General features: G+C 44.5%; 2 protein-coding genes across 4 annotated transcripts in view; one reads left to right on the plus strand and one right to left on the minus strand.

The window, feature by feature from the left end:
* LOC135112095 (uncharacterized) overlaps positions 1-24,187 on the minus strand; it is an 86,654-nt gene extending 62,467 nt beyond the window's left edge. Inside the window, exons 1-2 of one of the 3 annotated variants that reach the window (XR_010274059.1) lie at positions 23,624-24,187; positions 16,877-17,169 (exon numbers count right to left, since the gene is read on the minus strand). The gene's annotated coding sequence lies outside the window, so the exon portion shown is untranslated. Of the gene's footprint in view, positions 1-824; positions 1,302-16,876; positions 17,170-23,623 lie in introns of those variants that run through there. The other 2 variants (XM_064026057.1, XM_064026056.1) reach the window with 2 other exon arrangements.
* LOC135112440 (cilia- and flagella-associated protein 251-like) lies at positions 6,700-11,991 on the plus strand. Its single transcript, XM_064026901.1, has 5 exons — positions 6,700-6,776; positions 9,907-9,930; positions 10,581-10,659; positions 10,969-11,531; positions 11,859-11,991. The coding sequence occupies exons 1-5, from the start codon at positions 6,700-6,702 to the stop codon at positions 11,989-11,991; spliced, it is 876 nt and encodes a 291-aa protein (XP_063882971.1).

Consider the following 24,187-nt stretch of genomic DNA (forward strand, 5'->3'; position numbering starts at 1 on the left):
CGTGTTTACATTCATACACACACACACACACACACACACACACACACACACACACACACACACACACACGATGCTGGACAGAACAGGTTTCAGACACACGCACGATATTACTACACACGTCATGCGAGGGGAGCTTTGAGTGTTGTGATGCGCGCGCGCACGCACGCACGCACGCATGCACCAACTAAGTAGCCAATCGTACAAACAAATAGACAAAAAAAGAAATAAAATAAAACCGTCAACATCCCCACCCATACACACACGCACACACACACACACACAAACACACACACACCTGACACACACAAACAGACTGACAACAATATTTCAATTTATTGTATTCATTTTTTTTCTTTTCTTTTCTTCTTTTATTGTAAAGTTGAAATCGGATTTTTTTTTTTTCTTCTCTTTCGCCCTGTGTGTTTCCACTGTTACCAGATTAGCATGAACCACCTGAAGGCGAGGAGGAGGAGGAGGAGGAGGAGGAGGAGGAGGAGGAGGGTATTGGCTATTGGTGAGGACAGGAAAGAGGGAACGAAAGGGAGGGAAAGAGGGAAGGAAGGGAAGAGGAAAGGAGGGGAAGGGTATAGGGAAGGTGAGGAACCGATTCAAGTAATGGAGTGAGACTAATGGTTACACACACACACACACACACACACACACACACACACACACACACACCTTAATCATCTGTTCCTCCACCTTCCAACCAACGTTCTTTAAGAAAAAAAAAATATTACTAAACCTCGTTACTAAAACTACGAAAAAGGAACAAATTAAAAATTTCCGAAGTAGACAAACTGTGTGGAGGACGTTACTCTTACCTGAATTAATGTCTTCCTTTACCAGTCAGTCTTTACTCCAGCCTCTTTGATACATCCACGTGTGTGAAAACTCACTAAAAGCTCACTCACAAACACACACAAATCATAAACAGTATCTTAATAGTTTTACAGTGGCATCATACACGGGGCAAAGGCCTTACAGTTCGAGTTTTCAAGCAGCGTGGCGTTAACTCGACTCCTCCCTCCCTTCAGAGAGTGCAAGGCTCGATGGTTCGGGTGTCAAGGTGTGCAAGTGTCACTCATTCCAGCGTGGGTGATAGGGCGGCGTCACCCCGCACACTGGCCTACCGTCCCGGCGAGCGAGAAGCGGCTACTGCCACAGAGACTTGCACCACCCACGTTGCCTCCACCTGGTGCTGTGGTCTCCGTTTTCTCTCGTCCCTCATAGAAAATGGTAGCGTTTTTAAGAGGGGGACTTAAAGAGGATTGTGGGAACTACATGGAATATTACGTATTAGGATGTCGGAGCTGTTATAGAATTTGGAAGGGAATTGATTATTTTTTTTTTTTTTCGAGATTTCTTCTTCCCCTTAATGAAATGTTAATCATAATCAGAGAAGTGACTACTTAGCAGAATAAACAGAGGAGGAGGAAGAGGAAGAGGAAGAAGAGGAGGAGGAGGAGGAGGAGGAGGAGGAGGAGGAGGAGGAGGAGGAGGAGGAGGAGGAGGAGGAGGAGGAGGACGACGATGACGACAATAAAGGAAATGAGTAAAGGAGAGTGGCTAAAAGGACGTCAGTGACGGCAGTGACGACGATGAGAGTGACAAAAACGACGATCGCAGCATCGACAAAAAAGAAAGACGCCGACGACGGCGTCACCGAATGGCGGCAACAACGATCACAGCACCAGCAAGGCTTGTTACCTAATTTAACATTGTGTCCCATTCACAAATTGTTGTCATTATTGACATATGTGGCTAAACTGAAACATTAAAGATATTTTTTTTTATATTTATGGGTCTTAGAACATTTTACATCTTCAATGGCTATTGCCAAAACCGTCAAGAACATTTACATCACCAGTCAGTGGCATGGATGGCACTGTATGCTTAACAGACTCAGGCAGTGAGTCATACGTAGTATATATATATATATATATATATATATATATATATATATATATATATATATATATATATATATATATATATATATATATATATATATATATATGAAAGAAGAATGGGTAGGTTCAGGACGATGAGGATCACACAAAACGTTCCTAACACAACACAGGTGAGTCCTTTCCTCGCCTCACCTGAAAAGACTCATTCTGGCGCATAATAAAAACATGAAAGGCGGGACAAAGGAATCTAAGTATCCTGCGCTCGCTGACGAATACAAGGCCCTTCAATGAGTAGCTGACAAAGCAGCACTTCCTTCTTGAATACTTTGCTACAAAAACTGCCATTGTTTTATGCAGGTTTGTCGCAAAGAATCTTTTAAGCGAAAAAGTTCCCTTCATGTTGCATTTATGTGTGTGTGTGTGTGTGTGTGTGTGTGTGTGTGTGTGTGTGTGTGTGTGTGTGTGTGTGTGTGTGTGTGTGTGTTTCTGTGTGTGTGTGTGTGTGTGTGTGTTTCTGTGTGTGTGTGTGTGTTTCTGTGTGTGTGTGTGTGTGTGTGTGTGTGTGTGTGTTTCTATGTGTGTGTGTGTGTGTGTGTGTGTGTGTGTGTGTGTGTGTGTGTGTGTGTGTGTGTGTGTGTGTGTGTGCGTGTGTGTGTGTGTGTGTGTGTGTGTGTGTGTGTGTGCGTGCGTGAGTGCGTGCGTGCGTGCGTGTGCCCGTGCGTGCGTGTGCCGTGCGTGCGTGCGTGCGTGCGTTCGCCAGCAAGTGTGCGTGTGAAAATTTACTAAAAATATGTATGTCTATAAACGATGATTAGAAAAATGACAATGCAATGAAGAAAAAATAACAGCTCGCCATGGTCCACGGAGGCAGATGTGAGGAAGGAAAGACAAAAGGAAGAGGAATATGGTCGCTTTTTACCTTGACCACCTTAATGATTACAAAAATTGTGATCATTAAGAGAATTAAAGCAAAAAGTATTGATAGGACGTTTGTACAAGAGTAGTCCGCTCAGCAGGACTTACAGTCCCGTGAGGCCCGGCCCAGGCAGCCCTCCAGGCATCCTATGAGCTCCTGCAGGGGAGGCCGCTGGTCAGGACACGTGGCAGTGGCGCGGGCCCCGAGCCGCCGCAGCAGCTGTCCCGCCTCTGAGTGAGGCCCTAAAAATTTGACGAAGGTCGCCATCATGTGTCCCAGCGAGAACACGTCTGAGGCGGCAGAGCTCGGCGCCCCTGCCACCAGCTCGGGCGCCAGGAAGCGGTGGTTCTCCCAGCGCAACTGTCCCGGCGGGAAGATGGCCCTACCCAGTGGGGCACTGTTCCCCAAGTCAATGAGGCAGGGCGTCAGGGTGCCGTCGGGGTGTTGCCGCACCACCACGTTGTTGCTCTTGATGTCATTGTGGGCGATGCGCCGTGCATGCAGGGAGGCCGCCGCACAGCACACCTGGCGCACGGCGCACACCACGGCCTCATCAGACGCGCGGCGCGGCCTCTGCGTCACCACCTCGAACAGTGTTTGGGGACCGTCGAAGGAGGTGACGAGGGCAGGAGGGTCCAGCACGATACCGTACAGGCGCGGCACCCCGGCCACGCCCGAGACCCTAGCGAGAAGGGCAGCTTCGGAGACCAGCTCTCCGAGGCCCAGGGCGAGGGAGAGGTCTCGCGAGGGCAGTAGCTGCTTCACCACCACCTCCACCTCCCCCTCGCTGGTGGCCAGAGTAGCCTTCAGACAGAAAGCGTTCCCGCCGTGCCCAATCTGCTCCCCGCGGGCAGGACACTCGGCCAGCACGGGGACGTCGTGCGCGGCACACACGCAGGCGGCGCGGCGCACCACGCCCACTTCTTGCCAATCCTTGTTCTCATTCATTTTCTTTCTTTTTTTTTTCGATTATTTTTAAATAATAATGTTACAGGAGTGAATGGGAAAGGTGCTAATTGAAAACAGGTTGGCGAGGGAAAGGGAGAGAGAGGAAGCATGGAGGAAAAAGTGAAAGAATTATGTAAAAATGAAAGCTCCAACAAGTTCATTTTAACTAAACATCTCTTAATGAAAACCAAAACAAGGCAAACATATAGCAACATTTTTTTCTATTGTTTCCCATTTAATGCGATTCTTTCTGTTCTATGATCACAGAAAACAGATGTTTGTAAAGGTAACTAAAGTAACTAACTGGAATGAATTGTGGAAGAATATTTGATCTCAATAAACCTTATAATGAGACGGAAAGTTAATATACATACACCTTACGACCACTTTGAGAGAGAGAGAGAGAGAGAGAGAGAGAGAGAGAGAGAGAGAGAGAGAGAGAGAGAGAGAGAGAGAGAGAGAGAGAGAGAGAGAGAGAGAGAGAGAGAGAAATTCATACTCTCAAAGCAAACCAAATATTACATCAACACTAGATAAAAGACAAATTCAAACACGCCCAATCTTTATATTTACAGATAACTACCATGGAACGATAAAACATTTCTATAAGTTTCCTTGTGTACGAACAGACTCTGCTTCCTCTCTCTCTTTCCTTCCAACAACACTCCACACTTCCTCCACCTCTCTCTTCACTCCTTCAATTTCTCCACATATTTTTCGACAGTTCGTTTCCATTTCTAGAGCTCCATTCCATTCCTTTCCTTCTCTGCATGTAAATTTCTTTCCTCCTGTCCATCCCCAACGTTTCTTCCTCTCTTCATAGCACAGTTCCTTCCCTTTCCTCCCTCTTTTCCTATTTTTCTTTACTTAACAATCCTTTTCCCTTCCTGCAGTTCCCTCTCCTCCATTACCTTTTATTCTTTACTTCACAATCCACCTACTTTTTCCATGCCATTCCTCTCCCTTTCCCTCCTTCTCTCCATCCAACAATATCTCAACTCTCCCCTACCGTTGTCTTTCTTTCCTCAAATCCTTCCTGGTCCTTGTCTTGTGTCCACTTCACGGTACATTTCCTCTTCACAACATTCCAGACTTCCCCTTCACAGCATTCCAATCCCTCCAAGCCTTAAATGCTTTCCTTCCCCACCACAGAATCCCACACATCCAACACCTCTTTCTTCCCTAACACAGCATCCCTCCTCCGCCTCCATTCTCCCTCTCCCTTCTCAAACACCGCGTCCCTCTCCTCACCTCCCTCTCTCCGCGCCTTAGCCTCTCCTCCTCCCTTCTCCCTCTCTCTCCCCGCCTCCCCAAAGTACCCAGGCCATCCATCACCCTCAGTACTCAAACGTGTCAATTACAATCTCACGGTCTGTCGCTCCTCTATTGTTCTCGGGCAATTAGGGGCGTGTCTGCTCAGCGGGAGGCGGCGGAGCGACGGATTCTCGCCCTTACAACACGTCGCCATGGTCGGCATTCGCTAACCCCGACTCAAAATTCACGCGAAAACCGCCTCTGTGGTCGGTCTTCATGGTCGGTTTTCGCGTAGCGCGGCACTTAAGGTCCCGCGGGATTTGTTCCTCTCCGCGGGGTTCCTCAAGGGTCGCTCAGGGACTCTCTCCCTTCTAAACCCTGAGGATTAAGGTTGTTTTTCCCCAGCGGCGCTGCGGAAGGAGCTGATAGCGGCCCAGTGGGGAGTCACCGCCCAGCCAAGGAATTCAAGGCCTCCAGGTGTCCCAGCAAAAGGTTCAGATTCGCTTGGGATTTTCGAAGGTTGTAAATTACGAGATAAGATCAGAACATGACATCGGAACGCCACCGCCAAAGCCGATGCTTCCGCCCTCCTCCTCCTCCTCCTCCTCCTCCTCCCTTCCCACAGAGGGTCCCCGTACCCCAGTACTCCTTTTCCATAGGCCTCCTGTCCCGACCTCTATCAACCCTCCTTTTGGCCTGAGGAGGAGGAGAAAAGGACTTCCGTTAGTCAGCATCTTCTATCCAAATATTTTCGTCGCTTAGAGAAATAAACAATGGTTAATTATGATGAAAGAAGCAACAACAACAATTATTACTACTACTACTACTACTAATACTACTACTACTACTACTAATACTACACATCAACATCTACTTTCACTGTTGCAATTTTTAAACTTCATTTTCCTTCATCATTGGATCTTAAAACTCGTCTTTTCCCTTGTGTCATCTCGCCAATTTTCCATTCCAGGGGCGATGCATAGAGTATGTGATATCGGAGGAGGAGGAGGAGGAGGAGGAGGAGGAGGAGGAGGAGGAGGAGGAGGAGGAGGAGGGGGGGGAGGAGGAGGAGGAGGAGGAGGAGGAGGAGGAGGAGGAGGAGGAGGAGGAGGAGGAGGAGAAGGAGGAGGAGGAGGAGGAGGAGGAGGAGGAGGAGAGGGAAGGAGAAGAGATAAAAGAAGCCACGAAAAGTTTGGTGGAATTACAAAAAGAGAAAGCTTTGAAGGGAATGTGATGCAGGTAGAGGAGGAGGAGGAGGAGGAGGAGGAGGAGGAGGAGGAGGAGGCTACAAGGAGACGAGATAAGAAGGAAAGAAAAAATGCGTAGAAAAAAAATGAAGAAAAAAGGAGGAAGAAAAAAACAAGAATACTAAAAGGGATGAGTGGAAGAAAAGCAGAGGAAAAGATGAGGAAGAAGAGAAAAAAGGAAAAAAAAAAAGGAAGAGCAAACAGAAACAGACTTGCTAATACTTACGAGGCTGTTAGTGGGACCTCATGATCTAACAGTGAAAAAAGAAAAAAAAAAACAGCAAACAAAGCCTCCTTCCCAGACACCGCTCCTTCCACCCACGGCTGCCAAGAAAACAAGAAATACTATGCAGGGTGGAGAAACTGCAAGATACTTAAAATACAGCTTTGTGGAACGGTTCTGCCTACATCATTAACACCTATGGTAGTTCACGTGTACAGAATGCTGCTTAATGCTAGTCTTAGTGCATGCCGAGTTAGAAGTGACAGCGGCAGAGGGTAACCAGCACCTCCACTACTTCACCTCACTTTACTGGAACACGGGGACTCTGCCTCACTATGTACTGTACTTCCTATGCCTTGACCTTGCCGTCCTTAAGAGGCCTTCCATCTCGTACCAATATCAACTTTAAAACCTTCAGGAATTTCCCCATAAAACATCAACATCTTGTTTTCTCTCACATAAAACAGAAAACGAGAGAGAGAGAGAGAGGGATACTAAAATATGTTATCTACCCCTCCCCACCAACCACCTCTCTCTCTCTCTCTCTCTCTCTCTCTCTCTCTCTCTCTCTCTCTCTCTCTCTCTCTCTCTCTCTCTCTCTCTCTCTCGTATCCCCATCCACTCGTATACCCACCTATTTTTCCCATTTTCTCCCTCGCTCTATCTCTATAGCGGTGACTATTATATTTTCTGCACACTCCCTCGTGCTCCGCCTCTCCCCACGTGAATAAAGAATGCGGTCAAGCAGTCGTGCGTGTTTTATGAGTACTGTGAAACGCATAAAAGCCGGTCACATAGAAAGGAACAATTTACGTAAGAGGAGGGGAAGGAGAGAGAGGAGTAACACAAAGGAACAACAACGATAAACAAACAGCGGTAGATTTTTTTTGTTGGTTGGTCCTTACTTGGGTGTTCGCATACAGAGAGGGAAATATGATTGCAGAGGAATAGGAGTAGGAAGAGGAGGGATGAAGAGCTTGATTGATAGGAGATGAGAGAAATGAGAGTAGTTAGAAGTGATATATGATAATGGTGAAAATTAATCTCTCTCTCTCTCTCTCTCTCTCTCTCTCTCTCTCTCCTCTCTCTCTCTCTCTCTCTCTCTCTCTCTCTCTCTCTCTCTCTCTCTCTCTTATGTGTGTGTGTGTGTGTGTAAGGGGGAGGAATCTATGAGTATATTTTAGGGTTTAAAGTCAATAAAGCACGCGCATGCACACACACACACACACACACACACGTCTACCCTCCCCCAGCAGCCCTCTAAGCCAAAGCACTTCCAAGGACGTAATATCACACACGGTGCCTCCAAAATTAATATCGGTTATCAGAATTCGTCAAACTTCCAATCGAGCAATAAGGAAAGGACATTCTCATTAATCACTTCACGCATCTTCTCTCGTTCGTCCAGCCATGAGACCCTGCCAGGTGTAAAAACTAATTAAGGTAAGATATGAATTACATTAATGGCACGAAGACAGCGAAGCACAAGTTGTTACATTTGGTCATCTTGGGTATTATCAATTTCGCTTGTCGTGTTTCTCCTCACCTAGTGTTTCCTTCACAGCCTCACCAACAGCGTGTTCTTGGTGTAAGATGTATGGCTAGAAATTGTATTAATTTTCTTTCTCACGTATCAGGGAAACCGGCCACCGGCAACATAATGGATAAAATAAGTAAATATATTAATAAACGCTCATAATATCGTTTCCAAAAAGAAACAGAATAGATGAGAGAGAGAGAGAGAGAGAGAGAGAGAGAGAGAGAGAGAGAGAGAGAGAGAGAGAGAGAGAGAGAGAGAGAGAGGGGGAGAAGGGCGGGAGGGGGGTCAGTTTATTTTTCTAAGTGTCTTTGAAAGACAAGTCGTAGGCAAGAGGAAATACAGAAACAGGAAGAGAGTGCCAGAGATTACCAGTGGAAAGGATGAAAGGATGAGGATATTGGAGGAACAAGCCCTGAATCATTAATTGTGGAATTGTCACCAAAAGTTTGAGAGAAGAGTTTAGCTTTACAGGTAAAGATGGCCGTGGAAATATAGGGATGAAATTAGTAGTACGATAGCTACACAAAAAAAAACATTCTTTTGGAGATGCTTTTGATTATATGTCAGAGGTGACGAGAAAATGAACTGGTGAGATCCTGAAAGAAAGAGATTGATGAGAGTTTTTGCCAAGATGGAGAACAGATTTGCATGATATCAGAATAACACCGTCTGAGCTCCACTTATCAGGCTTCTAGGGTGATGATGATGATGATGACAATGATAACGCTGATAACGGTGATGATAATGATAACGCTGATAACAATGATGATGATGATGATGACGCGTTCCAGAGAAATGGCAGGACTGGTGCGTGTACCGTGGTCCTGAGGGAAAGTGGATCAGGTGGCGAGGTGTGGTGCGGTGTATTACTTTGGTGAGCTTAGGACACCCTTAACAGTTGTTTGAAAATAAATAAATGAATAAAAAAAAAAACACTTCCTTAGCTGCCTTACCGATTTGCAGTGTTCCCCAAAATTTGTCTCGCCAGTGTTACGTGCGCCGTGCCGCCCTCATCACACGAGTACCACAGAATCTGTTACCACATCCTCAAAAATTTCAGCGTCTCATCTCGACTGCTTCTTAACAAGCTGTAGTGTAAGTTGTTGCGGAGTGTGGTGACTCAAGGCATTTGTGTCCTGAGTCTCCCGCCCATCGCTCTGCCACGTCACAATACTCATCCTTCTGTCCGGTTCTTTTAGGTAATCATTGCTTTAACATGAATCTGAATACATCCATTTCTTTAAAAAGGATGAAAAACATCATGAATGCTTAATTTCTTCGAGGATAATAGCAGTGATCTTGGTGTATATACCACATTTAACAACGCTTCTTTCCGATATTAATGAGGTTATACAGTGACCGGCAAGGGCAGCCCAACACCGAAGTGGAGGCAGGTGACGTCACTTCCTCTGGTCACCATCTATGATGGAAACTTCCACTCCCGCACCAGCCACGCGTTCTCGTATACTCCACAGCCGCGAAAAAAGGACTTGTTTACGACGAAAAGAATATATACTTAATGTAAGAAAAGGACAATACAAGACCTTTAATTGAAGGCGAGGGTAATCTCAGATCATCTTATGGGGGGGGGGGGGAATGATGGGTGAAATAGAGGTGAAATGGAGGAATGAAGATGCAAGTAAAGATAAGAAAGATGAAAGAAAGTAGAACAAAAGATGGCAGGCAAACCACCTTGCTTTGTGTTAGATTGCCATCTGAATATGTTCACCTGTGTGGAGCTGGCCAGGGGGACATGACTGTAAAATTTATTATTAATGTGGTTCATCCCTTAGTTCCGATGACTAGCGGTAGGTCTACCTGGTCTGTAGGTATTCTTATTTATTAATTTCTTGTTCTCTTTTCAGGTGCAAGCCAGAAGACAACAACAGGTAAGTTTTATGAATCTACTTATTAATGTTCTTCCTTGTTTTTATTTTGTGGTGGATGCCCAAGAGTCAGTGTCAGTGGAGCTGCCGGGCGATGATGTTAATCTTGATTTTTGTATAAATAAGGTATTATCCTTTCATTAGTTTTATTATCCCACTCAATCAAACAATATGACACTGGATAGGGTAAGTATAACTTAAGTTATAGGGTGAATATATATTTTTTTATTCATATACTAGGTAAGTATATGACGATTGTTATTTTTTTTTTATTTTATTTTTTTTTTTATTTATTTATTTTTTTTTATTCATACATATCAACTCCACACCCATCGTCATAAACAGACACACTCTCAAACTTGCTATTAAATAAAACATGAAAATAACAAGTGAGTGGCACAGGTATGTTTGGCAGAGCAGCGAAAGCCGAATTCCTAAGGTGACCACGATTAAAGACTCGATACAAAATATTGGAAATAGTACCAACAGTACCTGGTACCAACAGGACCTAGTACCTAATGGTGGTGGTGGTTGTGGTGAAGGTTAATATGGCAAAGAGAAAGCTGATTGGTGGGAGTCACAATGGCAAGGTGAATGCTGATTGGCTGGAAACACTCTCCCTCTCTCCTAACTCCTACCTCTCTCCAAGACAGTTTCAACACTCAAACCATGTCAGGTACTGAGAAAAGGTATACCTACACCCGCCAAACACAGGCAGAATATAGAGAAAGGGTATACTTACACCCGCCTAACACAGACAGAATAAACTGCAATGGCATCAAGTGACAACAACAACAACAACTGCGATTACTACACACTCCTCGGCGTGAGCCGCGGCGCCACGTCCGAGGAAATCAGGAAAGCGTACCGGCGGCTCGCCCTCCTCCACCACCCGGACAAGAACCCGGCCAGCGTGCGGGAGGCGACGGTCAAGTTCCAGCGTATCCAGGCCGCCGTGGAGACGCTCTGCGACCCAAAGAAGAAAAACGCGTACGACAGAGAGTGCCGCCAGCGAGAGAATAAGAGGAAGAGGGACGACAGCTGCAGGGAGAGGGAGCACAAGAGAAGGAGGAAGAACACAGCCATCACACAGAGCGAGGGAACGACAAGAGGAGAAGGAAGCAGGAAGAGGAGAGGCGCAAGAGGTATCACAAGAGGCGGCGACGGCAAGCAAGAGTCTACACTTCTGATGAGGACGACGAAGAAGATTTACAAGACGACGTTCATGAGGAAGAGAGCAGCGAGCACAGCGAATGCACGGAAGAGAGTTCTGACGAAGAAGAGAAACGTGAGCATGGGGCGTACGAACACGACACAGATTACGAGACGGAGACGGATGAAGACTCCGCTTCCTGCAGCGACTACGAGTCCGAGGAATCGTCCGAGCTGGAGACTCCGTCCGAGGAAGAGTCTGAGCCAGAGTCTTCCCACGAGCAGGACTCCGAATACGAACCCGAGTCCGAGGCGACGACCGAGTCAGACATGGAGGGCGAGAGCGACGCCTCCTCCGAGCAAGACGAGGAGGAGGAACAGGAAGAGGCGGAACATGAGGAGGAACAGTCTGAAAGCGAAGAGACTAATGAAGAAGAGCGGCACCAACACAGGCATGGAAAGAGAAAGACACAGGAGGAGGATGAAGAATTTAAGCAACGTGCAAAGAAAATGAGAGGAGACAGAGAAGAGTCCGAACACGAAGAAAATGATGAAGAAGGGCGGCACGAAGAGACTCATGACAAAAGAAAGAGAGAGAACGCGGATGATGGAGAAGAATTTACACAATATGGAAAGAAAATGAGGGGAGATAGAGAAGAATCCGATGACGAAAAAAATTATGAAGAAGGGTCACACGAGGAAAGGCACGACAAAAGAAAGAGAGAGGAGGAGGAGGAAAAAGAGTTTACACAACGTGGAAAAAAAATTAAACGATACAGAGAAGATTCGGAAGAAGAAAAAAGGAATGAAGAATCGGAAGACGATGACAATGACGAAAACTATGAACACAAAGAGCAGGAGGACGACTCCGAAGACGAAAAGGAGAAAGAAGAGTCTGAAGACGAGGAGTAGGAAGAAGAATCCGAAATAGAAGATGTGGAATACGAAGAAGAGGAGAAAGACTCCGAATACGAAGAGGAGGAAGAATCCCAGAGCGTGAATGGCGAGTTAGAAGAGGAGGCAGAGAAGGCGTCAGACGCTGAGGCGGGGGCGACAACAGACTGCGAGATAGAAGAGGAGGAAGAGGATGGGCGTAAGAGGAAACAGAAACGAAAGCGGAACAGAGAGGAGGAAGGGGCTGGAGCCAGTAAGAAGAGCAGGCGAGGCTGAGCAGAGACACGCGAGCAAGAAGGGCGAATAGGAGCCAAGAGCGACGAGTCCTCCAAAGACCAGGATGAGAAGCAGAGAACCCCGAGAGTGACACGTCTCCCGAACAAGAGGAGGAAAAGAGAGACATCCCTCGAAGATGAGAGGGAAGAAAAGAATGTAGAAAGTGACAATTACCCATAAGAGGAGGAGAAGAGATAAATGCAAAGTGAAGAGGAGGAGAAAGAGGAGAATGTAGAGAGTGATATCCTCCGAAGAAGAGAAGGAAGAGAAGGATGCAGAGAATGATATTCCTCGAAAAAGAGGAGGAAGAGAAGGATGCAGAAAGTGATTTTCCTCGAAAAAGAAGAGGAAGAGAGGGATGCAGAGAGTGATACCTTTTTGAGGAAGAGGAGCAGAAGGATAGAGAGTGATATCCTCCGAAAAAGAGGAGGAAGAGAAGGATGCAGAGAGTGGTATTCCTCCGAAAAGAGGAGGAAGAAAAGGATGCAGAGAGTGATATCCCTCGAAAGAGAGGAGGAAGAGAAAGATGGAGAGTGATATCCCTCAAAGAAAACGAGGAAGAGAAGGATGAAGAGTGATATCCCTCGAAGAAGAGAAGGAAGAGAAGGATGCAGAGAGTGATATCCCTCGAAGGAGAGGAGAGAGAAGGATGCAGAGAAAGAAATATCCCTCGAAGGAGAGGAGGAAGAGAAGGATGAAGAGTGATATCCTTTGAAGGAAACGAGGAAGAGAAGGATGCAGAGAGAGAGAAAGAGAGAGAGAGATATCTCTTGAAGGGGAGGAGGAAGAGAAGGATGAAGAGTGATATCCCTCAAAGAAGAGGAGGGAGAGAAGGATGCAGAGAGTGATATCCCTCGAAGGAGAGGAGAGAGAAGGATGCAGAGAGAGAGAGGGATATCCCTCGAAGGAGAGGAGGAATAGAAGGATGAAGAGTGATATCCCTTGAAGAAAACGAGGAAGAGAAGGATGCAGAGAGAGAGATATCCCTCGAAGGAGAGGAGGAAGAGTAGAATGAAGAGTGATATCCCTCAAAGAAGAGGAGGAAGAGAAGGATGCAGAGAGTGATATTCCCCGAAGACGAGGATAAGAGAAGAATGAAGAGTGATATCCCTCGAAGAAGAGGAGGAAGAGAAAGATGAAGAGTGAGGGAGAAAAGGAAGAGAAAGATGCAGACTGGAGAAGAAGAGGAAGAGGAGGATGCAGAGTGATATTTCCCGAAGAAGAGGAGAAGAAGGATGGAGAGAGTGATATCCCTCGAAGAAGAAGGAGGAAGAGAAGGGTGCAGAGAATGATATCCCTCGAAGAGGAGGAGGAAGGGAAGGATGCTGAGTGAAGAAGAAGAGGAAGAGAAGGATACAGATAGTGATATCCCTCGAAGAAAAGAGAGAGAAGGATGCAGAGTGAAGAACAGGAAGACAAGGATGCAGAGTGCAGAAGAACAGGGAGAGGAGGATGCATAGGGTGATATCCCTGAAAGAAGAAGGGTGCAGAGTGAAGAAAAGGAGGAAGAGAAGGACGCAGGGAGAAGAAAGAGATGAAGAGGAAAAAGAGATGGATGCAGAGAGTGATATCCTCCGAAAAAGAGGAATAAGAAAAGGATGCAGAGAATGATATTCACCGAAGAAGAGGGGGGAGAAGAAGGATGCAGAGAGTGATATCCCTCGAAGAAGAGCAAGAGAATGATGCAAAGTGAAGAGGAGGAAGGGAAGGATGCAAGGAGAAGAGGAGGAGAAAGATGAATGCAGAGATTGATATCCTCCGAAAAGAGAAGAGGAAGATAAGATGCAGAGTAACAATTAATCTGGACATGAAGAAGAGAAGGAGGAATTTCAAAAACAAGAGAATGATGAACAAATGCGACGAGAGAAGAAGGACAAGACAAAAGAAAGAGACAGGAGGAAGAAGAAGGGTTTAGACAACGTCAATAGTAAATGAGAGGACACAAAGAGTTGAAAGACAGAGTCGTAAGAAAAATAGAAGGACGAAGAGTAGGAACACTAAAAGAAGAACGAACTTCTTGCCTAAGGACTCAAATAAAAGTCGCTGACTACAGAAATGGAAATTTTCTGCTAACTCAAACCAGTACTTAACCAAAGGGACATGGCTCACTCACGTACCACCGCAGATATTGATGCTCAATGGAAATTTTTCATGGATAGATACTTAAGAGCAGTGTAAGAGTGCGTACCTATGAAAAATCGTCGTCCCACTCAAAACGTTAAGCCTAAGTGGTGGAACACTCAGACAGCTGAATGCTTGCGCGCCAAGAGGGATGGCCATAACAAATTAAAATCCTTCAGTAATAACGAGGAACGCAGTAGATTCCTTGAGTTAAGACGTAAAGCAAAGAGGTTAATCAAACACACCAAAAGGTTCACCGAGTTACATGTTGCGAACCAGAGTTAAACGAACACATAACAATTTTATAGCTTTATCAGGCAAAACAGTGATTACTTCAACTATTGGACCCATAATTGACGAAAATGGAGGTTACACCAACGACGAGGAGCAAATCAGTAACATTCTAAACACTTTCTTTGCCTCAGTATTTACAGCAGAAGACCTCAGTGACATCCCTACGGTGCCAGCAGCACAAATTAATAACAACGACGTCCTAAGCAGCATCAGCATAACAGAAAGTGACTTGTCAAAATGCATCGATAAACTTAAAGTAGGAACGTCATCCGCGGCTGACACCATCTCAACCCACATCTTAAAAGCGAAATCCGAATTAGTTAAACCATTGATCGTATTGTTCGATAAATCCCTGCAGTCCGGTACAGTGCTTGATGAGTGGAAGCCTGCTAACGTAACTCACGTAACTCCGATTTTCAAAAAAGACAGTAAATCTTTACCATGTAATTACCGGCCAATCAGCTTAACTCAGTCGTATTCAAAATGCTTCAAACACTAACATGAGACAAACTCGTTCATCACTAAGAAGTAAACGACTTACTTAAAAATACTCAGCACGGCTTCCGCAACAAACGCTCTTGTTTGACGAACCTCTTAGATTTCTTCTGACATTCTGAACCAGTATGATGAGAGAAAAGCGGTAGATATAATATATCTTGATTTTCAAAACGCCTTCGACAAAGTCCCCCACAAACGTTTACTGATTCAACTAAAATCACACGGTATCCAAGGCGACGTGTTGAGATGGGTTGAAAACTGGCTAAACAACCGTAAACAAAGAGTAGTAATAAATGGAAAACCATCCAAGTGGACTAACGTAACCAGCGGGATGGCACAGGGATCAGTCTTAGGACCTGTTCTCTTCCTTCTTTATATAAACGACATAGATGAGGGTGTTGCCAGTATAATATCGAAGTTTGCTAATGACACCAAAATAATGAATTCCGTAGTCCCCAACGAACAAGTAATGGGAATGCAGAAAAACCTAGACAAGTTGTCAGAGTGAAGGCAAACCTGGCAAATGAGTTTTAATGCGGATAATTGTAAAGTGCTTCACATAGGGTATAGAAACGAGAAAGCACAGTATATTTTAAATGATACCCAACTTAAAAGCGTTGACAGTCAAACTGATATAGGAGTAACAATATCGAAGACGAAAGACGAAGTGTCGGAAGAAGAACAGAAGGACGAAGAGGTAGGAAGACGAAAAGAAGGACAAAGAGTAGAAAGACGAAGAGTAGGAAGATTAAGAGTAGGAAGACGAAGAGTATGAAGACGAAGAAAAGGACTCAGAGAGTGACGAAAAGTAGGAAGATGAAGAAAATGACGAGGAGAAGGAGGAAGAGTAGAAGATTTTCGCACTTCCATCATTCGGTTTATTTTCCAATGTCTTTTCAGTAACGTTCATATACACTCATATAACCAGAGACAAACAGGTAAAGTTTCGACATCTGTGGCCTTTGAAAATGGTCTTTGAGGGAACTCGACCAATATCTTGTTAGCCTTTCAAGACAGTCCTTGTAAAAACTTGTGTAATATCTCCTTATGAAAATACAAAACGTTTTAAAGCAGAGGCAGCGATGTTCTCCTGGGACCACTGCAGCATGGTTTTGTTAAGTCGCACAAAAAAAAAAAAATTAAAGTTTCTTAATCGCATACACCTTTTACAGTGGCGATGAAAGAGGGTAGGACGGGGAGGAATAAAGATGGTGTGACGAGGAGAGAACAAGGAAGAACAAGTGGATGAAGAGGAAGAAGAGGGGAAAAAAAATAAAATGAGACGTGACTAAGAGGAATGATAGGAAATGAGATGGAAGAGAAGAAGAGGGAAAGAGGGGAAGAGAAATGGCGTGTGTTAGAGCAGGAATGGGAGCGGCTGGAAAGAAGGAAAGGAGGAAATGAGCTAAAGAGGAAGCGGTTCGTAAGGCAAATAAATGACGAAATAAAAGTGCCATTAACGTAAAAACGGTAACATTTTCACGCTCCAAAAAAAGAAGGGAAGACGAAAGAGAAGGAAAGAACGAACGTGATAAGTAAATACTCTCCATTCATTGTTTTTGTAGATGTGAGAGAGAGAGAGAGAGAGAGAGAGAGAGAGAGAGAGAGAGAGAGGTTATTACTTATGTATGGGCTGGTGATCAACTCAAACGAGATACCGAGTGAGTCTAATTGCTAGCTCGCTCTCTCTCTCTCTCTCTCTCTCTCTCTCTCTCTCTCTCTCTCTCTCTCTCTCTCTCTCTCTCGACAGTAATAACACAACAATACAAAACACACAAACTTCAAATCAGGATAAAAAGTACGTATATCTGTGCTCGTGTTGCCTGCGATGGTCTGGCCGGGCTACAGATCACCAGCGGCGATAACAGGCAATACAATCCAGGGGTAAGAACGAATGGGTCACTTGCGGCTCATCCAACAGTGAACCGAGCCATCTCTAAGTGTTGCAGTGACATGAACGTGAATTCCTCTCAGCCACGACACGTAGATTAGCCAGCCGACGCGATACTGGGGAGATAAAAAGAAATGCTATAGAAGTGTCACAAGATGCAGGTCATATACTTTAAACTTCCACTACTTTGTTTTGTTAAGCTAAAGAAGAAACCACAACAGTCAAAAGGATACCTCGCATGGTGGCACCGGTTTCGTGTTCACCACCACGCGAACGAAACGTAGGAAGAAGAGCCTCGCTAAGTATTTCACCGGTAAAGAGAACACTGCACCCCCTTCCCTTGTATCTACGTCTTCGTGGGGTTAAAGAGAAGGACCTTACGATTCCTCTTTTCTTTTTTTTTTCCCCGCCTCTCCGGACAGACTCTCTCCCCACTCCTCAAGATTCCTCGTTCGACACCTTTCTCCTCTCTCGCCACATTTCTCTTCTCCTAAAGGCACATTCTTCCTCCTGAAGCACCTTGCAATGCCTCTTTCTTCTTCCAGTGTCATTGCTCTCTCTCTCTCTCTCTCTCTCTCTCTCTCTCTCTCTCTCTCTCTCTCTCTCTCTCTCTCTCTCTCTCTCTCTCTCTCTCTCTCTCGTACCTCATTTCAAATCACCTACATCACCCATCTTATTTTATTTAACCATGTCATCTCTTTCCTCTTCCTCCTCTTCCTTCTCTTCCTCAATAAACATCCTCATTAAACACCCACCCAAAAACTTACTCACTCTCTCGTTAAGTCACTCTAACAACCCTTAAACTCACCCAACACATCTGAACTTCACCCAACAACCTTACAAACTCGCTCTTCAGTTCTTAAGTCACCCAGACAACCCCAGCAGACCCACCCGGTGTTCCTGAGCCTCACCAAAAGCTAACACGATTGAACGTCACCCAAACAACGAAACCAAAGGGAAATCTTGTTGGAGAGAAGTAAAATAGAGTTATAAATTGCTCCATATCTCAGTCATTCGTGTTCTATGTATAAAGAGAGAAGAGAATGAGAGAGATTTATGGTTTATTTTTTCGATGTAAATGTTTTTTTTTATTTATTTATACATTTATCTACAAAATTTGCTTACTTTATATTGTTAATTTACCTATTATTTTTTGTTAATTTATGCACGTTTATCTATTCACTATTTTATTTATCTATTAATTTATCTACCTATTATCATTATTTTTTACACACGATAGAGAATGATTACTTTTTTTTTGAAATTCTCATGTTCACGGCGGGTCACGTTTCCAGTTCCGCAACGTAAAAACGAATCCATTATTACTGATGTGGAGAAAAAGAAGTGAAACTGATATGTGAACTTGCTGTTGCTGTTGTTGTTGTTGTTGTTGTTGTTGTTGTTGTTGTTGTTGTTGTTGTATTTCCCTTTCCCCCTCCTGCAGCTCTTTTCTTCTTTTGCTGTTGCTGTTGCTTGTTGTTGTTGTTGTTGTTGTTGTTGTTGTTGTTATTGTTGTTGTTGTTGTATTTCCTTTTCCCCTCCTCCAGCTCTTTGTCTTCTTTCTCTTCTTTTTCTTCTTCTTCATGTTCGTGGTGGTGATGGTGATGCTGGTGGTATTCTGTCGCTCCACCTCCCTCTCTCACAGTTTCCACCACCACGTCGCTAATAACCATCGCTCTTCATGGACTAATTCATTACACACGGGAAATGAAGCGACGAGATGAGCCAGACAAGTGACCCCAACGAGAGGCACTACACGCCATTACATTCTCCACTATAACTAAACAACGCCAATTGGAGGGCAAACATTAACCTAACCTTTAGCCGACCTAACCCTAACCTAATCTAACCTAACCTTATCTGCTCAAAATATATAGTAGTAGATGTCGTTGTGGGTGCTCCTCACTATTACCAAACCATATTAACTATCTATTCACGCCAACAGATAACAGGATCTTATTTCAAGCTTATCTAAACAACGGTAACTACTCATTCAGGCCAACTAACAAACGGAACGTAAACCCTTTGAACTTTTTATCTTTCTTTTCGATTTAGTTTAGCCGTACTTCTTCTCCACCTCCTCCTCCTCCTCTTCTTGTTCCTCCTTCTCTTCCTCTCCTACTTCTTGTTCCTCCTCCTAATCCTTCTCATCCTTCTCCTCTTCCTCGTTCACACCGGGGGCATTATTTTCTTTTTTATCGTAGTCTTCGTCTTCGCCATCCTCCTCCTCCTCCTCCTCCTCATCTTGGCCCACATCATTATCTATGTCTTCCTCTCCTCCTCCACTGCCTTCTCCTCTTTTTCCATCAACAGCTATTCCTCCTCCTCCTTCTCCACCTTTTTCCATCTGCTGCTGCTGCTGCTGCCTCACCTCTCATCATCATCATCTTCCTCCTCCTGCTCCTCCTCATCCTCCTCCTCTTCAGCGTCATTAAGTCGTCAGGTGTAAATAGTGAAGCGAAGGGACCAAATTCCTCGCCAAATCCCACAATGGAAGGCAAGATTCCCCAATGAGGAAAACACGCGGCGACAGGGAGGAAAATTACATAACACGCTGGATTTTCAGTTCCTGGGAAGCGTAACTGACGTGATTATGTAGCAAGGCAGGTCACGGCAGGTCACGGCAGGTCTCGGCAGGTCACGGTATGTCGGAGCAGGTGCAGGTTAGGTTAAGTGGAAAGATGAAGGGTTGGGGAGGGAAAAATTGGAATAAAGAGAGAGTGTATTAAAAAGTTGGTTCATTTGTATATTTGGAGGGTGGAAAAGGGTGGATATTTCATGATTCTCTCTCTCTCTCTCTCTCTCTCTCTCTCTCTCTCTCTCTCTCTCTCTCTCTCTCTCTATCTATCTATCTATCTATCTATCTATCTATCTGTCTATCTCTTTTCTTGGATTGGGATAGATAGAGGGGTGGAGAAGTGGATGGGGGGAGAAGGATAGTGGTAGGAGGGTGAGGGAGAGCGATTATGGAGGGAATTTGGGGTGGGGGGATGAGAGAGAGAGAGAGAGAGAGAGAGAGAGAGAGAGAGAGAGAGAGAGAGAGAGAGAGAGAGCAAGCGGATCTGACGTGAAAGTGAAATGAGGAGGGAATGCAAAGCTGATTTTCTGAAGTTTTAATTACACCATCTCTCTCTCTCTCTCTCTCTCTCTCTCTCTCTCTCTCTCTCTCTCTCTCTCTCTCTCTCTCTCTCTCTCTCTCTCTCTCTTTCATTATGCAAGTCCTCTCACAGCCTCTCACTAAGCCTCTCTCCCATCTCCACTTCCTCACCCTCTTAGCCACCTCATCTACAAACACCAGCCTGTCTCTACCACACCTTTTTCTTCCCTATCCTGTGAAGCTCTGTCTGATCACGCACCGCAGTGGGTAGGCGGGATAGTCAAGGCGGGTGATTTAAAAAGGTAAGGCGCCGCTGCATCGTGGTCATATGGTGCAGCTTGAAAATGTTAAGAGGTACTGATATTGTGGTAGGGTAAAATTATAGTAGTAAGATCATTGTGGTAGGGTATAATAATTGTAATAGTAGTAGTAGCAGTAGTAATAGAATTGTGGTAGTATAAAGTAACGGCAATAGTAATAGTAATCAAATTGTGGTAGGGTAAAAATATTAGTGTCAGTAGTAATGAAACTATGGAGTGGTAAAATGATGATAATAATAGTAACGATGTTCTGGATTCTAAATGCCGTTTTTTAATGTCACAATGTGTTTTATTTAAGTCTGCCGTTAGTAAGTCAATCATAAATAAGTACGTCATGAGTCTGTAACATCTGCTGGCATTTAATGTACGAGCTATGACCTTCTGGCTTCTAACTGCTGGCCTAACTGCTGGCTTTCAATGTCTCACTGTAGGTTTTACTTAAGTCTGCCATCAGTGTGTCAATAGTAAATACGTCTTTCATGAGTCTAAATGTCGCAAAGATGTCTATTTTTAAGCCTATAAATCAAGTGCAAGTCTCTCGTAAGTAGGGGTATCGTGAGTGTATACAAACTATTTTAACTAAGTCCGTCATCCAATATGTAGTACACATACGTTTTCTTTGAAGTAACATGTTCAGGAATTCGATTTTCTGCTCAACACCACTTCCAAACGATTCGGTGCCTTACCTCGACGACTTCTAAAAGGCTCTAGTGGACGTTAGTGTGGATTTCAAGTGTATTTTCTTACCCCAGCGATAGTTGTACAATTCTTTGCCTGCAAGAGGGATAAACACCCACGAGACCTTAACTTTTTGGACTTTGAAAACTGCACTAACAGGAGTTCAAAGCGTGTGAAAATAAGATACTCAGGAAGAAAAAAGAGTAAGACTGTTTGCTGAGGGGAAAGACAACACGTATATTATGAAGAGCAGATGCGTGTTGGTGTCATCAATAATTCATTAAGGTCCACGTTAGCATAATCAATCTTATCTCGGTAATGATGACATGAAATTAAAGCAACTGAGGTCAGACTGAGCTATGCGAATAATCTAACCCACGATATTAAGGTCAAGGCAACATTTTATTTCTTTTAGTAACGGTTCCAGAAACAGAGAGAGAGAGAGAGAGAGAGAGAGAGAGAGAGAGAGAGAGAGAGAGAGAGAGAGAGAGAGAGAGAGAGAGAGAGAGAGAGAGAGAGACTGGTTCCCAAATAAGGTGGTAATTGACTGGCACAGACTCGGGTTGTTTGTGCAGGCAACAGAGGAAGCAAGATGTATTCATGAGGAGGGATGTCAGGTGGACGCATTATATTTGTATTGAACAGGGGAGGCGTAATGCTGGCTCCTTGCTGCTCCCCTTGTGTTATGATTATCTCTCTCTCTCTCTCTCTCTCTCTCTCTCTCTCTCTCTCTCTCTCTCTCTCTCTCTCTCTCTCTCTCTCTCTTCACAATGTACAGGATTAATCACTTCAACACAAACAAGAGGAGGTTCCGCCAGCCAACCCTCCCCTCACCCTGATCTTGTACTTTTCCCAGGCAGGATAAAAAATGATGAGGGAAAAAGTGAACAAAAATACTTGATTACAGGATTGAAGCGTTTGATTGCGTTAACAAGTGATTCTGATTCCCTGATGGAGAGAGAATCATGGCGTCTATTGAAAGCGTTGAAGCGAATTCAGTTCAATGATTCTCAAATAGCCAGTGATTTATATTTGACGCACCTCGACGATTTGAACTTTTTTCCCTGTTAAGTTTATATTTATCGTTATTACCTGTTTTTCATTAACTGTGTGTGTGTGTGTGTGTGTGTGTGTGTGTGTGTGTGTGTGCACGCATGTTGATCTTCCGCCCGTGTGCTAATCTGGAGAGCAGACTTAATCTTGTTTCAGTTTGTTAACTCTGCCCTGATCTCTGCATGGATTATAATTTCTTCAAAGCATACACTGGCTCAACACACACACACACACACACACACACACACACACACACACACACACACACAAAGTCGTATGTGCCGGAAAAAAAAAAAAAAAAGAGAATGAGATGAAACAATATTAAAAGAGGGGAAACTGCAAGCTCAAGTTATTCTGCATAAATACAATTAGAGATACACACACACACACACACACACACACACCTTGACATTGATTACTATCCTCTTCTCTGATACAACAAAATGGTCCATTACAGACTACTGGTTAAACTGACCCATGTTGCTTTTCCATCTGTGTCTTGCAAAACATGTGCTGTTCTCTGTGTCTGAAGAATCCATTTAGAGGTTCTTCCTTACGCCAAAATCAATCAGGTTCTCTCCTCCAATCTTGTGTCGTTCCACAGACGGGCTTGTGATTTGTTTTATTCCGTCCACTCTTGTGTTGAAATACCCATCATGAGTGTTTTCTGGATCTCCACTGTATTTTTCTTAGTGTTGAAAATTTCCTCTTGCTCTCCCCGTCCTTGTTGGGAAACGTACGTATATTGTATTTTGTCTCTAATTCGAATGAATTTATTAACTTCATATCCCGCATTTGAGCTGGAAGTCTGACAGGTCCAATGATTACAGCTACACCGTGTGCCCCGGCACCAAACGACAACAGCAACAACAACAACAACAACAACAACAACAACAACAACAACAAACACAATAACAACAACAACAGTCTGAAGTTCCACACGTGTCATGGCTTGCCCGGTGTCGTCTGCGTGACCCAGGGGGCACCAAACAACAACAACGTGTGCCCAACAGCAACAGTGCCATTATTTCAACAACAACTACAAGCAACAACAGTGCTCATATTAATAACAGTTTATTGTCTCTAAATCCCTATTACTAGCTGCTCACTGACCTCAACAGATTATCTTGCCTGTGGCCGAGTCGCAATACACTTCACATAATTAAATACTGTGAGCTTCGCATCACATTCAAAGGCCAGACACACAACTACAGGCTAAACGTACGCAGCTAAACGTACGCAGCAAAAATGTCTTGAAACACACACACACACACACACACACACACACACACAAACACACCGAGATAACCACCTCATACAATTTGCATTTTACCAACACACATACAATAAAAAAAAAAAAATCACAATGATAAGCGTGGAGATAAGAGAAAATAAAGAAATTAAATCACTACCAACACTTACCGTTCTCGCTGTCGTCATCTGTTTGATTGAAGAGAACAATGAGTGGAAAGAAGAGAACAGAGCCTGGACATTGGTGGTGATACATTAGTTCTTTCTTTTCCTTCCTCATCACCTCACTCCCTCTCTATCTCCTGCCTTTCTTCCTGGTCCAAGCAACACACACGCAAGAGCAGAACAGGGACACACTCCGCGACACAACACTACACGGACGACACAAAATATTGAACCGTTGAGGAAGGAAACGTCACGTAGCCGCAGTACTAATGTTTCCTGCGGTACTGGGTAGAGAAAAGACAGGGACAGTGCTGGCGACAAACACATCTCACTTTTCTTCCTGTCTTTCCCTTCCTCATCACCTCCTCTGTTCCTGATCCAAGCAACACACACTCGCGACCCAACACTAGATGTTGAAGACAAGAGAATTTGCGGTCGACGGAAGAGACGCCAGTGACCTTGAATGTTTTCGAAGCACTAAGTGGTGTGTTGTGATAGGTATCCTCCCTTCCCCCAGTCCTCCCTCTCATTACCTCCCTCAGTCTCCCCCTCCTCCCCTCCTCCGCCCGG

Source organism: Scylla paramamosain, chromosome 23 (genome assembly GCF_035594125.1).
Source record: "Scylla paramamosain isolate STU-SP2022 chromosome 23, ASM3559412v1, whole genome shotgun sequence".
Classification (NCBI taxonomy): domain Eukaryota; kingdom Metazoa; phylum Arthropoda; class Malacostraca; order Decapoda; family Portunidae; genus Scylla; species Scylla paramamosain.

Bases quoted from the DNA above. Each gene is read 5' to 3' on its own strand.
- LOC135112440 (XM_064026901.1), top strand. From the start codon at position 6,700: ATGGTAGTTCACGTGTACAGAATGCTGCTTAATGCTAGTCTTAGTGCA. The intron at 6,777-9,906 runs GTAACCAGCACC...TTCTCTTTTCAG, and splicing joins AGAAGTGACAGCGGCAGAGG to GTGCAAGCCAGAAGACAACA. The intron at 11,532-11,858 runs GCATGGAAAGAG...TAAACGATACAG, and splicing joins GAAGAGCGGCACCAACACAG to AGAAGATTCGGAAGAAGAAA.